At 45.1% G+C, this 18,397-nt stretch overlaps 1 protein-coding gene across 14 annotated transcripts in view; it reads left to right on the forward strand.

Moving 5' to 3' along the window:
* LOC119389290 (serine/arginine repetitive matrix protein 2) overlaps window positions 1–18,397 on the forward strand; it is a 351,568-nt gene that overhangs the window by 115,832 nt on the left and 217,339 nt on the right. For all 14 annotated transcript variants that reach the window (XM_037656491.2, XM_037656493.2, XM_037656492.2 and 11 more), the window contains one exon: window positions 13,197–13,370. In XM_037656491.2, coding sequence (XP_037512419.1) covers window positions 13,197–13,370 — 174 coding nt within the window. The remainder of the gene's footprint in view (window positions 1–13,196; window positions 13,371–18,397) is intronic.

Below are 18,397 nucleotides of genomic sequence, written 5' to 3' on the forward strand. Positions count from 1 at the left end.
AGGGAACTCTGGCGCTGCGGTCGTTCAGCCACCATGGGAATGATGGGTAGTACACGGATTTGCCTAGTCTTCGTGCTTGTGGGCTTCGAATGCACTTGTGGCTTTGTTTATTGCTATGTTTTGGTTTTCTTTCGGATAAAAGAATGGATCGTTGTGAACTTCGTGACCAGATTTGAATCGGTGAGCCTAAAGAAGTTAAATTGGTGAAGTGAAACTGCTGATTTTTGCTGAACTTCGTTTTGTGACAAAGCGGATGCAGGCGACGCGGAGCCAAACGGAGCCGAAAGAACGAAGTTTAGACAAATCCGTGTACTACCCATGATTCCCATGCTGGCTGAAGCGCGATGCATTGCAGCTCCCATAGACACTAGCGCCAGAGTTCCCTCTAGTAAGTATTGTAGGAAACTCTATGCCGCAAGGAGGAGTATTGAAGGGACACTAAAGAGAAACATTGAATCGGTTTACATCGATAAATTGTGCTCTGAGAACTCTAATGTCGTTAATTTCGCCATCATAGGTTTATTATTAGCGGGGAAAATCAAGTGCAAAGTTTCATTTTTAAATTTCGCGCCAAAATCTCCCTGCATGACGTCACGGATTTCAAGGTGTATTTATCGTATTTTGGTGCCATTGGCTCAACAAAATTACCCCAAACTTGGTATGTTAAGTCTATGGCCCACTCAAAGGACAATGTACTTCATTTTTACCGATTAGGAATTACATAGTGCCTAGTAGGCGCCGTCAAAACGTGACGTCACGTCGAATGGCGCAGAAGCTTCAAGGTGGCGTCGCCACCCACATTTTGTTTTTGCGTGTTTTCTCGCTTACTAAGCGTCATCTCGCCACAAGCGTGGTGTTTTGGTATCGTGAAAGAGTACCTCACTAATATGAGAAAAATCGTTTTGCTCTTTAGTGTCCCTTTAAGCTGCACACTTCTTATAGTTAAAATGAACTCTCTTTGCTCTGTTATTCCACCTGCGATATCGTATGCAGTCTATGTGGATGACATCCAAACCAATTTCAAGTCGTGCAGCTTGATCATATGCGAACGCCAGAATCAGTTGGGTGTTGTGAAATGGGCTGATGAAAATGGGTTTAACATTGGAAAGACTACTTGTTCTCCAGGCGAAGACCCTAGCATATTAATGAATGGACAAAGCCTAGTCGTCGCGAAAGAACGAAAATTCCTCGGCGTAATCTCTGATGCTAAGCTCACCTTCATTCAGCATATAAAACAATTGAAGCTGTAATGCCTTAACATAGACGAAGGAAACACAGTGCCGACCAAAAGTAAAAATATATTCTTAAAAAGACGTTTGGGCTCCCACACGGGAGCCTTGTTCACAATGAAGCATGTGCAGCAAGTTCGCTTACTTATAAGGTTGTCTAATCACATGTTTGAGGCAACGGGCATACACAGGCGGAAGATTACCACAGCTCTTGTTCGGCGTGTGCACAGTGGTTTGAATAAACAATGATTCGTCTATGATTCGTTGTAAAAATGATTCGTCGTAAACAATGAATCATTGTTTATTCAAACCACTGCGCACACGCTGAACAAGAGCTGTGGTAATCTTCCGCCTGTGTATGCCCGTTGCCTCAAACATGTGATTAGACAACCTTATAAGTAAGCGAACTTGCTGCACATGCTTCATTGTGCACAAGGCTCCCGTGTGGGAGCCGAAACGTCTTTTTAAGAATATATTTTTACTTTTGGTCGGCGCTGTGTTTCCTTCGTCTATGTCTTTCCCCGGCCAGGCGGGTTTCCGCCAAACTCTCGACTTCATAATGCCTTAACACTATGAACCTTCTAAAGATCCCATCACTCGTGGGGGACAGACAAGTATTGTCCCATATCTCTGTTTAGAAGCCTGGTTCTGTCATGCATAGATTATAGATGCGTAGTATGCCAGTCAGCTTCAAAGACAGCACTCAAGCTATTGGGCCCTGTATACCACTTACGCATGCACCTGGTGCTTGGTGCCTTCCGTACCAGTCCTGTGCAAATCCTCTATGCAGAGTCAATTCAGTGGCCGCTGGACTATCAGCGCACATACCTGAGAGTCGCCTATGCAATCAGAATCATGTCCCTGAAGCGGCACCCATGCAAAACACTTCTAAATGATGTGTCCACAAATCAGCTATATATAAACCGGCCTTCACTCGCCCCACCGTTTCTATTGGCAATAAAACCTGTTGTAGAAAAACTTGGAATTCATTTCGTGGAACTACAGGAAGTTGACCACACTGAAGTCTGTGCTCCTTGGAAGCAGCGTCCAGTCACTTGTGACTGGTCCTTTAAAGGCCTCAAAAAAAAAAAAAAAAAAACTTTTCCAAGTGCTCTAATTCAACAACATTTCTTGGCCCTTGAGCACAAATATCGTTCAGCTGCCTTCTCTTCTGATGGATCACAGTCTCAAACATCTGTACCTTGCGCAGCCTGTGGCCAAGGCCTTACATACACAGATCAGCATTTACACAGCTGAAGCGTATCGTATTCTGCTTATTATTGAGCACATTATACAACACAAAATACAAAGCTCTATGTGTACACAGATCCTTTAAGCATTGTTACAGCCCTGTCCTGTGGCAAGTACAGCAGAAACCCTGTTGTCAACAAAATTCTTAATGAGATCCATGCGGCTTATAACCTAGAGCTTTCTATTGTTTTATGCTGGGTTCCAGGTCACTCTGGAATCGCAGGCAATGAAATAGTGGACAAGAATGCCCGAGCTAGTCGGCACACTATCAATGTAAGCTCTGTTCCTGGTGTGGACCTAAAACCTGTTGTACGTAGAGGGCTACGTAGACACTGGCAAGCTGAATTGGACAAACAAGTGGACATCTAGTAAAACCGCAGCTAACAAAACTTGTACCACAAAAATTCAATAGATGTCACCCTAGCACGGCTTCGGATCGGCCACACATAAACACCTCCTGACAGGTCCACCGACATGTATACAAGAGAGTCTAACCGTTTTGCATGTCCTCGTTCAATGGCTTCGCCAAGAGCGACTGACCCATTTGAGGGAGCTTTACCATATTCCACCTCATCCCGCGCTATTCTTACCAATGTTTAACCGTTCTTAATTATCTTGCAAAAAAGTTTTTAGAAATATCCATCCTAGCCACCAGGCTGGGCCTCACATGCGAGGTAGAGCATGTTGCCAAAAAAGTAAATCTGAGCCCTAGCAGTTCTTAAGTGCTCAGGCAAGAATTGTGCAGTGAGGGACTCTGACCTTGCCGACTCAATTACTGTGAGAGGCTGCAGCCAATGAATTGAAGGCTTTGTAAAAATTTTGGCATTCATATTTAGAGAAACAATAGTTCTATATATTTTATAGATCTGCCCCTGCACGGCATTTATTTAAATAGTGATTTTTAGACTACTAACCTAAAATGACATGATGCTTGTACTGGGACTTTTTGGCCTCAGATGCCCTTGTGCCAATAAAATTTAGTGTAATAAAAGGATTTTGCATGCTTGTCAGAACCTTTTATCTAATGAACGCTGAAATGATGAAACAGTGTCGATGCAGTGCAGCCGAAATGATCTCTGGGCCAGTGAAAATTGAGATGATTGCTGGGCCACATTTCTTGATCTGGCTGCCAGTAACCACAGTTTTAACGGTTTCATTTGCATGCAAGTAGCTGGGGCTATTTGCACACTGATTTGTGTAACACTGATAACCGGTATCTGTGCCATCAGCTGGAATTTTTGTTTTCACTTGAAACCAGAAATGCTTTATTCAAGTCTGTATGCCGGAGCTTAATTATACAAGCACCTCTGTGCATTGTATTGAGCTTGTGGTGGATGGATGAAATTGGCAAGGCTCATGCAGCTATCATTACTCCACACATAACGCAATTTCCAGCATGAACTTGTAACAAGTGGGTGGCTCAATGTGCAAATTAAAAAAAAATTAATTCGCACAACGGTGTCAAGCCTTTTTTGAAGAAGTGGCAAAAGTCTGCGTACCCAGCAAGGTCCAGTGCGATTCATTGACCTCGGAAAATGTTTGAATCTGACCTTTAGAGTATTAATGATGTTTTGGCTATCCACTTTCTGCACTTGGATGTCCAGGACCTCAAATCCATATAAAAACTACTGGTAAATGTCTCATGATATACAAGCAAGGGGGGTGTTCCTCAGAGACAGACGAGTGTCCCTACATGTGAACCAACACTGGAACCACAGACATTAACCTGACATGTCGCCTGTATCTTAGGAGTAGATATGTAGCGGTTATTGCTTTGTTATAAAATTAGATAGCCAGTGTTGGAAAAATATCGAAGAAGAGAAAGAGGAAGGTTGGCTCGAAGCACGCGCTAAAGCAGCAACCCACGGAGTCGGGCTGCGGTTTATCATAAATAAACCCTTGTTTTACGCATTGGAGGATTTTCTTCAAGTGGTGCCGAAACCCGGGACGCCCTTTTGGGAACAGTTCAGCCAACTGATCCACAACAACGGTGGACTCACCGACGTCGACAGATTCACCTATCTACGTTCGGTCTTGACCGGCAACGCGGCGTTGGCCATCGCGGGACTTCCGGCAACTGCAAGTTGCTACGCTGAAGCACTGGACATTCTGAAAAAGCGATTTGCCAAAAGCGACGTGATAATTCAAACTCACATGCAACGACTCATCGACATACAGCCCGTGCGATCCTTCAAGGACTGCGATGCGACACGGTGCAGTCCCAAACACGTGCCCTGAAGTCTCTCGGAGTACCAGAAGACAATTATTTTGCAATGCTCTACCCCATCCTCCTGAAGGCGCTTCCACACGACTTAGTCATCGACTTCAACAAGACCATCGCACGCCAAAGTACACAGCAACGAGGACAAAGTGGAAACACGGGCAAGCACTCTCAGGAACTGAAGGCGAGCATACAGTCTTTACTGTTTTTTATTCAAACCGAAGTTGAGTCTCGCGAACGATCAGTCCTACACATTTCTGTCGAAGAGGACGCGAAGATGGTTAAAGTAAACGAGGTTTGCACTACTGAGACATCATCTTCGCGCCATCAACGTTTAACAACGGAGTCTCTAACTTCATCTGCCAAACCAGTTCCGAAAAAAAAAAACCCTGCTTTTTCTGCGAGTCCACCACTCATGATACAGAAAAGTGCGACTGTCCGATTCCGCTCGAGGAAAAGAAAAAAAGGCTCCTAAACACACGTCGATGTTTTCGCTGTACTTTACAACATCATTTGGCGAAAAATTGCAGGAGGAATGTTACATGCACGAAGTGCAATCGACGCCACGCAGAAACGATGTGCGACCCTCGGATGTTGAAACCGACTAATGGTGCTCGGGCATCACCGACACCGATGCAACTCGAAATGATTGGAGCCGACAATTCAAAACGGCGCGTATACCTTCAGACAGCTGTTGCTTGGGCAGCCAGCCAAGAGAGCAAATGCCTAGCTCGAGTTTTATTCGATGGAGGCAGCCAGCGCACTTTCGTCACTGAACAACTGGCTGAAAAATTACGTTGTCAAGTACTAGATCACGAGAGCCTTACGGTGGGATATTTTGGAGGGCAACATGAAGAGAAGACTTTCCAGCGCGCACTTGTCACTCTAAGTTCACAGCGTAGTGGAAATTCGCTACTAATCGAAGCTCTCGTCACGACTAATATCTGTCATCAGTCCATTCCACGACCGAATAAAGATGTCATCGACAGGCTTGAACGCCAAGGATATTACTTCTCAGACATCGATCAAGCGGACAGCCCAAACGTTGTCGACGTCTTAATCGGCAGTGACTATTATTGGTCATTTGTTACGGGAGCAGCACAAAATTTGGACAATGGACTCAAAGCTGTCGAGACTACTCTAAGCTGGACTCTCCATGGGCCAGTAGCCTCTTTCGCCACAGTCACGCATTGTAATGAGGCATTAGTTCTAAAAGCAGTGACAGATTGTAAAATTACAATGGAAAACTACTGGGACTTAGAAATCATGGGAATAAAATCTCAGGAGCACACGAAGACTCAAGACGAAAACACAGTTCTGGATTTCTTCAACAGCACAATCAAGATGGAGAATCGTCGCTACGTGGTATCGCTTCCATGGAAACCAACAATTCTTAACAACAACAATCTAGCAAACGCAGAGACTCGTCTACATCAGCTTCTCCAGAAGCTTCGCAGATGCCCTCAGCTGCTACAAGAGTATGATGTTGCCATACGCAAATACCCCAACGACGGTGTAGCAGAGAGGGTCACCGAAGATAAAACAGAGGATATGGTATATTACATGCCACACCATGCAGTGATACGCGAGGACCGCACAACAAGAGTACGGGTAGTATTCGATGCTTCATCCCATGAAAAGGGAGAACTCTCGCTAAACGAAAGCCTACATTCTGGACCGAACCTCAATGCTGATCTTATAGGTCTGCTTCTCCGCTTCAGGAAACATCGCGTTGCTTTAGTCTGACATCGAAAAGGCATTTCTACAAATCAGTGTCAACAGCACAGACCGAGATGCATTGCGGTACTTGTGGTTGGAGAAGGCGCCCAGTCCCGGTCAACCATTGCCTAACCTTGCCACCTTTCGCATGGCCAGAGTACCATTCGGCACGACATGCAGTCCGTTTCTTTTAGCGGCGACCATACGTCATCACCTTGATCAGATGTCGGTTAATTACCCCGAAACTACAAAACTTCTACGGAATTCAGTATATGTTGACGACATTTTAATGGGAGCGGAATGCGTCGAAGACGCATTAAGACTGCGTGCGGAAGTTACGGAGATATTTTCAAGTGCATCGATGAAACTACACCAGTGGGCTTCAAATGACCCACGCGCACTTAGCACGCAACCAACACAGCCATCGGAGCTGCCTCTAGGACAATTAACTGGAGTGCTGAAAGTCCTGGGGTTGGTGTGGCGTCCAGACACCGACGTACTGTCGTTCAGTCCAGGAAACGCTTTGGAATTCGTTCAGCAAAGGACCGATACCAAACGGTTCATGCTACAGACGACCTCCCGCTTATACGACCCTCTTGGCATGTTGACTCCTTTCACAATAAGGATGAAGATCTGTTTCCAAAAACTTTGGCGGAAAGGTGTTGACTGGGAAGAACAGCTGCCTTCAGACACTCTACACGAATGGAAGAGTTGGTGCAATAAACTTCCCCAGCTTTGTAATATAGAACTAGCTAGGTTCTACCGACCGGGGGCGCATGGACCTGACGACAAATATGCACTCCATTTTTTCGCTGACGCCAGTAAGTCAGCCTACGGTGCCGTTTGCTACATTTCCACGACAGGACAAACGAACAACAAAAGTTCAACTATTGTTTTGTGCAAGTCCAGGGTGGCACCGATGAAGGAGACAAGCCTTGCCAGACTAGAACTGCTAGCCTGTCTAGTCTCAGCGCGGATGTACGACTACGTACGTCGAGAGCTGGACGAGGACATCACTTCAGTCCACTTTTGGACTGACTCCATGATCGCACTGTACTGGATTAGCGGGGATCCTCACAAGTGGAAAGATTTCGTTCGACATAGGGTAACGGAAATTCAGAGTAAAACAGACATAACAACGTGGAGACACTGCCCCGGAAAGCAAAACCCTGCTGATTTTTTGACGAGAGGAGTAACCGCCCGTGACCTACTAACAAACTCTGTCTGGTGGACGGGACCCAACTGGCTTATTTCTAAAGAGAATGGATGGCCACCACAACGCATTCTGAACTCCACAGATTTTCCACTAAGCGCCACGGAAGAACGTACTCCTCGAATAACATCGTTGGAAATTTCCGTTTCAAAAGAATCACCCAATTCTGGATATCCATACCTACAGCTCGCTCTCGAGATTACATCGAGTCACAGCTTGGGCATTAAGATTCGTATCGAAGATGAAGCGGAAAGATTTATCACAGGGGCCCCTGACTGCCAAAGAAATACAAGCCGCCGAATTCTATTGGATAAAAAAGGTCCAAAGTTCAGCCTTCTCTCAGGAAATTGATCACATTTCTAAAGGAGCTCAGCATATACGTGATTCTATACTCCGGGATGTGACATGCTTCCTCGACAATGGAGTTCTTCGCATCGCAGGACGTCTACAATTCAGCAAAAAATCTTACGAGGAGAAGCATCCAATCGTCTTACCCAAGGATCACTACTACTGCGAGCTTATCGTACTGCAGCACCATCGTCAACTGCTTCTTGCAGGAGTTCGTGATACACTCGTTCAAATAAGGGAAAGATTCTGGATAAGAGGACGACAACTAATCAAGAAAATCATCAGAGGGTGCATAGTATGCCAACGCTTCAATGCCAGACCTATGACCGAAGTAGCTGCTCCGTTACCACCGGAAAGAGTGACCGCTTCAGAGCCATTTCAAGTAACAGGACTAGATTTTGCCGGTCCCTTATATGTTAAACATTCTGATGGCTACGCCAAAATGTATATTTGCCTATTCACGTGTGCCGTGATTAGAGCAGTTCATCTCGAACTAGTCGAAGATATGGCTGCCACAAGCTTTCTTAATGCTTTCCGACGCTTCGTCTCGCGACGGGGACTTCCGTCGGTCATATATTCAGATAACGCCTTAGCGTTCAAGAAGAGCAAGAGAGAGCTCTCAAAACTGTGGAAATCATTGAGAAACGAAGAAGTTTGTAGGTACATCGCTAACAATCGTATAAAATGGAAATTTATTGCCGATCATGCACCATGGTGGGGCGGTTTTTACGAGAGACTTATCAGGTCTGTCAAGCTGGTGTTGAAGAAGTCCATCGGAAAGGCGTCTTTTACGGAGAAACAGCTACAGACCGCCATAACCGAAGTGGAAGCTGTCATCAATTCCAGACCAATCACATATGTCTATAACGACTGTCGAGATCCGGAACCCCTCTCTCTCTGGCTCACTTTCTCATTGGAAGGCGAATATCTGCACTTCCTGACCTAAATCTTGCTGAGATTACAGTCGATAGTAACCGCCTTAGACCTATCTGGGAACAACGAGAGAAAACTCGAAGATCTTTCTGGGAGCGTTGGTCAAAAGAGTACCTCTCCGATTTGAGAACAATACCACTTCCCAAGTCAACGACTTCGTCTGACCGAATTAAGAAAGGCGACCTCACTCTTCTGCAAGACTCCAACAAGCGCCGGCAACTATGGAACATCGTACAAATAGAGGAACTTCATAAAGGAAAAGATGGCAAGATTAGATCCTGTACATTGAGACTACCGGGTGGGAATACCGTTAAACGGCCAATTCAACACATTCACCCATTGGAATCAAACCCTTTGTGAACTTCTGTGCGCGGGGCAGTTTTGTTGGAAAAATATCGAAGAAGAGAAAGAGGAAGGTTGGCTCGAAGCACGCGCTAAAGCAGCAACCCACGGAGTCGGGCTGCGGTTTATCATAAATAAACCCTTGTTTTACGCATTGGAGGCTCGATTTTCTTCAGCCAGCACCACAACCACAGTTGACGTTGCACCGACATTACGCCTGCGTACAGTGTTTTTCCATAGCACTTTCTAGGCGTGGCATGGCTCTGTGGTAGAATACCCAACTGCCACGCAGAATGCTTGGGTTTGATTCCTGCTGGGATCAATCAAGCCTGCAGGCAGGCAGGCGCTTGCTCGCTCGCTCAAAGTGCCTAGGGTTCGTTAAGAAACGCTTGGCATTTAAAAGAGCACAAGAAGGACAATGCCAATTTTCTTGTGTTCTCTTTTGTCCGTGTTTTTGAAGCAGCACTGTATTTCTTCATGATGGATGGCATTGAAGCAGCTCCGATGATGAGCCTATGCACATGCAGCAGCTTTGGGCAGCTGACCCAAATTTCTGAGGCCTTAGTTTTGCTAGCAAAGTGCCGCATAATCTGGAATACTTCATAGTACCATATTCATGTTGCAAATACAGACCCTTAAGGCAGTGGCGTAAATCCAGGAAAACCACAAGGGGGCACACATATATTGTCACGGCGGCCATTTTGTTTTCATAAATATAGGTTTTATTTTTAATCATGTAAAAATTAAAAGCATGCTTTGAAACAAAATTAAAAAAGAAAAAGCATGGGCATCGGTACCGAATTGGGGAGCTTCATCTAACAGCTCTGAGCAGCCAACAGTAGAAACGTACGCTAGTGAAGTTATTTTCCAAGTGTTAACTCGAGAGGATCTCGCCCATTTTTAGTTAAAGTGACAAAAAAATAAAAGAGTCCGTATTTCATCTGCCCTCGTTCCATCAGCACATGTGCGCATTTTCGATTGATGTAAAAGACCTGTATTATTCGCTGCCTCATGAATCACTTCTTTGTTGTGTACAAGAATGCATTGATAAGTTAGGTAGTATAGCGTTTCAGAACAGTGCTGGTGTGCCGTCTAGTAGTTTTTTAGAACTTTTATCCATTTACTTGAGAGCTACCTTTATCCAATGGGACGGGAAGCCCCACCTTCAAAATGGAGGGTATATGCATCATGTCATGTATTGCTCCGATCTTAAGTGACTTGTTTTTAGCCAAGCTTGACAGAACTGTTTCCGGCGACCTACGTGACAAGCATATCACGCGCATTTTTAGATTTGTTGACGACTTCCTCATTCTTCTTGACTGTGACCCCATGTCCTGTGCTCTAGACATCCTCAATTTCATCAAGGAGCGGTTTAAACCACTCTTGTTAACTTACGAGTTGCCAACTAACAACACTCTAAGATTTTTAGACATAGCCTTTACTTTTCACGAAGACCACACCTGTTGGGCGTACCAGCCCAGGAGCAACAAACCTCTGCTTCCGTACCATTCCGCCCACACAAAACTCGTTAAAAGAGGTATTTTTAACTTGTGCTTTCGCAATGCATTACAAAAGTCTTGCCCCCATCTAATGGCAGCCAGTTTTAAAGAGCAAGCAGAGCGACTTTCGAATGCCGGGTACCCCTCTCACATACAGGTTTCAGTCGCCGAAAGTTTGGTGAAGAAGCTTCAACTCTCGTAACAAGCGCTCCCACATGTTGAGCCAGTAAGGCCTCAGAGGCTTGCTGTAGTCCTGTATCTACATGGAGTCTCCCACAACTTGAAAAAGGTTGGGGAGCGGGCCAATGTGAAGATGGTTTTTTCTGCCCCGAAAAAGCTGTCGTACTTGTGCACTAAGGATGTTTCAAATGCAAAACGAGGTTGCTCAAAAAAGCACAAAATCCCGTTCGTCACGTGTACAGCAAATGCAATCTATCAGATACCTCTTTCATGCGGCAAGAAATACATAGGACAAACTGGCTGCTGTATTAAAGACCGGCTCCGGGAACATGCTTGTAATGTCAAGAATGGTCGCGATGGTTTCTTGGCATTGCACTGCAGCACGTGTGGCTGCAAACCGCTTTTTCATGACACCGTTATCGTGGGAAAAAACAGAAATAAAACTACAAGAGAAATTATCGAGGCAGAGAGGATTTGTAGATTAGGGCTGAACTGTGTCAGCACTCCCTCTCTCGGGCTTTGTCAAAAAGAATTGTCTTTCCTGAGAATGTAAGACTTTCGCGCATGGCAGTGGTGGGATTCTTGAATGATTTGTTTGTTTTTCGCATTTCGAGAGTATATATGTGTACGCTCCTCGAAATAAACCTTGTTGGAAGTAAGCGCTCGTCTTGGTCCCTCTCTTGTCCAGTGTCAAATTTTGCGCTACGGGATCAGTTATCCAATTTTTTGTTCCTCGTCTGTGCTACACTGCATGCTCAACCATGCTAACGTACCAACTGACCGTGTTAATCTAGTATAACTTCAGATTCATCACATGACCAACATGGATATACCTCTAGCTGAATGAATCTTGATGCCAGGTAACCGAGGAGTATTTAACATGCCTAGCCTTCCCACTAGACATCCCGAGGAATGGAGTGCATGTTAGCCCTCTCATTATAAGAAGCGGTGGGAAACAAAGTAGCACAGGGCTGTGTTCTAGAGTGTGGTTTCATTATTCCCTCCCATAATGCACCGCGCAGTCCAGTGAAGCATGCTGCTGCAAGTTCGCATTTGTTCCAACACGATTCAGACTGCTGGTAACAGTACTATAGGGTGTGTGCAGATAAGAATGTTGGTGCATGTCCATGGACCCCCTTTAATTTCGCTGAAAAAAAATATATTTTGTGGTTTGAGTCTCCAGGGCCACGAAACCATTCTTAGTCTTGCGAAAAAAATTTTTGCCTTAGTGAAAAAAATTAGCAAGTCTCCACTCTGCAGAACCGCTTTTTGTGAATTGCACGAAAATGGGATTTTGACCAAGTCCTACAAGATCAGTGATGTAGCTGTGAGACTCAAAATTTTCTTGCCATACTACGTGTAACGTATGTTTACCAAATATTGTTATCTTGCAGTTTTGTTGCCGGTAATGTATGAAAAAAAATTGCAAATAGGCACATTGCTCAATGACGCTCTAGTTTCAGGTTCTTTTTGCTCTGCGTCTATAACACCCAGAATTTCCAAAATTTTCTAGAGTGTTGCCACACATTAGTTTAACAATTGCGTGAAATATGATTGCTGAGAATGATGTCAAACGCAAACCAAAAATGCGCAAGTGAAGGCATGTCTATAAAAATGCAATACTTTGAAATGCAATTAAAAAAAAAGCCATCTTCCATTATTTTTAATCTCCCCAGAATTAAAGCCCAGTGTGTGCTCTAACTGAATCTGTAAAAACATGTGGTATTATTTTTGGGAGATTGGAGTTGCAAAGCCGCCAAAGTGCCCAAATTGACGTTCCCACACGACCACTTAAATGAGCGAGCATGTAGCCATTGTCATAATATTTAGGTCTTAAATATGTTCACGAAACATCAAATTGACAGAAAAAAGACCAAGTGTTGCTTTAAGGTGCAAATTTGTACATATGCGTGATTGTAGTCATCCTAGTATTGTTGCTGGCGAAAGCAATTATGGGAAAAAGTTGGTCTAGATGCATACTACTCGAGTTGGGTTTTTGCATGCAGCGGTTTCTTCAGCCCTAATGCACACAGTACGCGAGACAGGCATTGAAGGAAGACTGCGCAGAAAGTATCCTGGAGACGGAACCAACGATCTCCGCCTTCTTGTGCCTGGTGTGGGACGTTTCCCTTCGCCATCTTGAGAGGAGAAATTTGTGTCAAGTAAATGACGAGCTCCTCAACAGCACGTTGCTCAGGAACAAAACATGCACCGACGTTCTTATCTGAACCATATTTCTCTTTGTTGTTTTGTGCGTGCAGTGTGAAAGAGACGCACCAGATGGCCGAGGCCAACCATGAGAAGAACGCCAAGCTCAAGGAGGCCCTGGGCATCAGCAGCTTCTTTGTGGAAGGCAGCTCCTTTGACCCCGACCGCAAGAGCCGAGAGGCTGCTCTGCACAACAAGCAGCAGCAGCAGCAGCAGCAGCTACACTGGTAGGAGTTTGCCACTTGGGTGGCTCCTTCAGTGTGAAATCTGTGTATATACTTCGTGTGCTTTCTGATCAAGCATCGTAGGTGATATTCACTTGCATGTATGCCATGTCTTGTCCATCTATTGAGTTATAGAAAATTGATATTGACGCAGAAGCCAAGCCAACTGAAATACCAGAGGGTAAAGTCTGCGATCCCTCAGCATGTTTCTACCCTATATTCATGCAGCCAGTAAAAAAAAAAAAGGAAAGCTATGGTGCAGTACGTGATCATGATCTCTATGGTGCTTGACCATCAGTCATCTTCTCTGACCAGAATAACTGTGTTTTTTTTTGGTTACCATATTTGCCTAATTCTAACGGGCATCTGTTTTTGAGAGATCTTAAAGTTGCACGTGCGTTAGAATAGGGTACAAACCGGAAGTGGCCCTCTTCGTGGCCCATTTGTCATCCCCATTAAATGTTGGTAGCAGCTCGCTTGTTGCTGACAACCGTGGTCAGTCACATACAGCTGCCTTGAACTACTCGCAGAGTTACGAAGACGACCTGTATGTTCACCATTTTAAAGTCTTACAGCCAGGATGCTTCCTTTTTTGATCGAAGGCCCTGTGGTCCTTAAGCTGTTTCCAAGTGTGCAGCACTGTGTGGGAAGGAGTTTTGGAAATGCACTTAAGTTCAGCCACAAGGCAGGCCCGAGAGGCCAACCACCCGGCCATTGGCACACGTTCAAGGAGAAGTAGGATTGCCCTGCTTTGAGTTACAGGCGGAAAGCTCCTACAAGCGGAGCAGGCACAGATGGGCTTGACAGATATACTCCCACCTGTGCTGACTGTAATTTGACAGTACAGCATTGAAAGGATGCGACCAGCCCATAAGGTGGCCACAGGCACTGAGCGTGAAATAGATATTTATTTCTTGTTTTCTTGATGCTTTCGATAATTCGGCTTCTGGTTAATTCAGGCAGTTTTTCCGGTCCCAAGAAATCCAAATTAACGAGCTCTTACTGTATTGCCAAACTGTAGCCTTTGATATGCAGTGATTGCCTGGTGAGCGAAACCAAAACCTGATGGCACCGTGTAGTAGTTCCAACAATGTTGATTTTGCATTGCAGTGCATTATGATGCTCTCGACACATCTGGTATAGACCTACTCCATGTTTGTAAACAGTGATAGGTGCCGTCGATATATTTAGGGCCCTTGTAGCGACGCCGCGGCGCGTAGGCTCCACCCAGCCGGCCCAGCTCGAACCTCGCTACTGCCTTCTATGATCACCTGACAACTGGTGCAACAGGTGCAAAAGCTGCTTCCGAGCACCACATCTCCTGCATGTGTACAGGCACGGCCAGTCTGGAGGCCACAGCAGAGCAAGTTGCAGTGGCTGTTAGAGGGACTCTGAAATGAGCATCTACAAGCTGTGTTGATGTGCAGCTCTCAGAACCTTATCAAAGCATGAGGTATCTGAACGGCAGCATTGTGACTCCTTTGAGAAATATCATCGCTGTTGCGGCAGTCTAGGTCACACTTGGGCTATTTGGTTGTATGTCATATAACAATTATGAGAGCCCGATGTACAAGAAATAAATTGTAACAAGACTGAAACTTGGGCTAGCTGCCGTTCTCTTATGAATCACACGTGTATGTTTTAATTTGTTAACTAATGCAAGAACGACCGACCCAGCTCAGCAAGAGGCTCTTGTGTACGATATGCAAATGCACGAAGTGAAAATACATAGTTACGAATTGTTACGGTAAATCCTCACATATAACAAATGTGCCGGGGAAACTATTCATGCAAATGGCAGGGGTGATCTCAGTGAAAGTTCCATCCGTGATACGCCTGCGATGATTACTTCAACTGCATGCTGGGGACAAGGCGCTTACGCACTTGTCAAGTCTGCCAACCGCAGCTCTCTCCGTATGCTCAAGTCGAGACCGTGAAATGCGTACAGCCCGTAAACAGACTGGGCAAGTGCTGTTTTTCTGTGAATTCTGACAGACATCGAAATATTGGGAAGCGCACGGAACCAGAGCAGCCCTGCAAGATACACTTTATTTTTTTTTTTTTTTTATTTACAGATACTGCAGGCCCTCCTCGGGCCCGTGCAGGAGTGAAATACAAACAATACAATCAGCCAATAAGTAGTTATACACTGGATAGCTTGGCATAATTCAAAGAATACATAAATAACAAGTACACACCACGAAAGTCATCAATGTTCAGTGCATATATATTTTTGTGAGACATCATAACTACGCTCAACTAAAAATATTTTCAATATAAGTAAGCCATTGAATTGCACTCAAAGCAAGGTATATTCAATATACATCACTTACATCAGAAAAACTAATACCTTCAATGTGTTTAATAAATGAAGCCGTCGAGGCAGCATTCACTGCTTCCGCAGATAACGCATTCCAATGGAAAATTGCGCGAGGAAAGAGAGCGAACTTGTGGACATTTATGTGGCTAGGTGGCTGCCTAAAAGTTTTATTGTGATTCGTCCTGGCTGAAAGTTTTTAAGGTTGCTGAAGATAACGTTCCCGTGATAATTTGAAGTCCCCATGATAAAGTTGGTAGATGAATTTTAATCTGGATACTATCCTGTGCTGCTCAAGTTTTTGTAGGCTTGCCCTATTACGTAGATTTGTTACACTATAATGTCGGGAGTAAGCGGAATATATAAAGCGCAAAGCTAAATTCTGGACTCTTTCGATTTTTTTGATCAAATATTGTTGCCAAGGGCTCCAAATAATGTCGGCATACTCCAATTTTGGTCGCACTAGTGCTTTACCGTGGGAGGAGTATTACGCAGTTTTCTCTTCAAAAAGGTCAATTTCTTCAGTGCACCCGTACAAACATTTTCAACATGCATTTCCCAGCTGAGGTTACTGGTAAGTGTGACTCCTAGATATTTAACGCGATCAGCTCTCGTTATAGTAGCATTTCCTAAAGAATATATAGAGTGAAGGGGCCTCGATTTGTTGGTAAACATAATGGAATTTGTTTTTGAAGGATTTATTTTTAGTCCCCACCTTTCACACCATTCATTAATTGAGCGTAAGGCATCATTAAGTTTAATTTGGTCTTCTTGATTATTTATGGATGTGTATACTACGCAGTCGTCCGCAAATAGTTTAATTTGGATCGGTGGCTCGACGCAAAGATGAATATCATTAATATAAACTAAAAAAAGAAGAGGCCCGAGGACTGAGCCCTGCGGGACACCCGAGTACACTGCCAACTCCTTCGAGAGACAGCCATTTATGGAAACACGTTGTCTTCTGTTTCTCAAGTAGCACGCAATCCATGCTACAACCCTCCGTTCAATGCCTATAGCTAATAATTGTGTTATTAAATTCTGATGGGGAAGTCTGATGACTGATGATTCTGATGATTAAATTCTGATGGAGAAGTCTGCCAACCGCAGCTCTCTCCGTATGCTCAAGTCGAGACCGTGAAATGCGTACAGCCCGTAAACAGACTGGGCAAGTGCTGTTTTTCTGTGAATTCTGACATACATCGAAATATTGGGAAGCGCACGGAGCCAGAGCAGCCCTGCAAGATACACTTGTGTCTGGTGTGTCATCGCGGCCGCATACGATTTGGAAAAGCATAGTCGAAGTCATCCTTTCGTTCGCTGCTGCCATAATGAACCGGGCCCACGCAGAAAAAAACACATGCACCATGACCTAGCGACACCTTTAGTTCACGCGAGTACAACGAAATCCTTTTGACGCGTCTAAGACTTCTGTGGTTCTATCAACAATGGCAACCGTGAAGAATTCTCCGCATATGACAGTGCTATCCACAACGTTAACGTGCTTTGATAAACGTGCTCGCTGTGCCTCTACACAAGGCTTATGCCAAAAAATCCTGTGCAGCACATTACAATGAAGAATGCTTGACAAAGCTAATCCTTTCTGCTGGCCTCAAAACATAACTGAAGAGCTGGCATCGGAGACAGTTTCTCTCGTTTTACAGCTGCGGTTAATTTCTTGTGACAGTCTTCGTAAAGAGCTACCGAAAAAAAAAAGAAACTTATTTCATTGCCTTCCTGCGCAAATAACCGTGACACTGCTTGTTGTGTATTGACAATAGCCGCTGCAGTCAGCATATTGCGTAGCGTGATCAAGCAGCCCTGTATTGAAGAGCGCCATCTGCCGGGGGCAGATGTACAGCAATGTTATTCCAGTAGTTCCTCAGTCTTGTGTTTGGTTTGGTGATGGCAATAAAGATGCATTGCCGATACTGCCCCGTGCCTACGTTGCCGCGTCGTCCGACCAACGCTATTTAACACTGGCGACGAGGGTGGGACGCGAAGGAAAGTCGATGGACACCGCCGCAAAGGAAAACTAGCCCCGGCGGCTCTGGTGCGCACGCGTCATGATGACGGCTACCACTGCAGACGGGCAAATGGAGACGTCCGCATCTGTGCAGACTATAATATAAGTGCACAATCAACAAACCCTTGCAGCAGCACTCGTATCCCGTGGCAGCAGTCAGCCACCTGCTGGCATCTCTCTCTGGTGGAGCTGTTTTCGCGAAGCTAGACTTGGCACAGGCCTACCAGCAGCTGCCTGTGTGACTGATGAATCTGCAGACGCACAGACCATTGTGACTCATCAGGGTGCTTTTCGTGTTCGCCGACTACAATTCGGTGTCAGCGTCACACCTGGCATTTTCCTGAGCTTAATGGAGAACCTCCTGTGGGGACTACCAGGTGTCATTCCATATTTTGATTTCGGGATCCTCACACCAGGAAGTGCTCAATTGCCTTTGAGAGGTCCTCCAGCGGTTCCAAGATGCAGGGCTTAAGGTCAAAAAAGAAAAATGCCAGCTAGGAGTGACTCCAGTGGAATTTTTGGGTTTCCGAGTCGCTGCTGAAGGTATCCATCCAACACAGGCCAAGACGCAAGCCATCCTTAATGCACCGCCAACTTTGAACAAAGCCGAGCTGCAGGCTTTCCTGGGTCTTCTCAATTTTTATCATGCATTCCTGCCACACAAGGCCACTATCGCAGAACCCCTGC

This window comes from Rhipicephalus sanguineus, chromosome 4 (assembly GCF_013339695.2).
Source record: "Rhipicephalus sanguineus isolate Rsan-2018 chromosome 4, BIME_Rsan_1.4, whole genome shotgun sequence".
Lineage (NCBI taxonomy): Eukaryota > Metazoa > Arthropoda > Arachnida > Ixodida > Ixodidae > Rhipicephalus > Rhipicephalus sanguineus.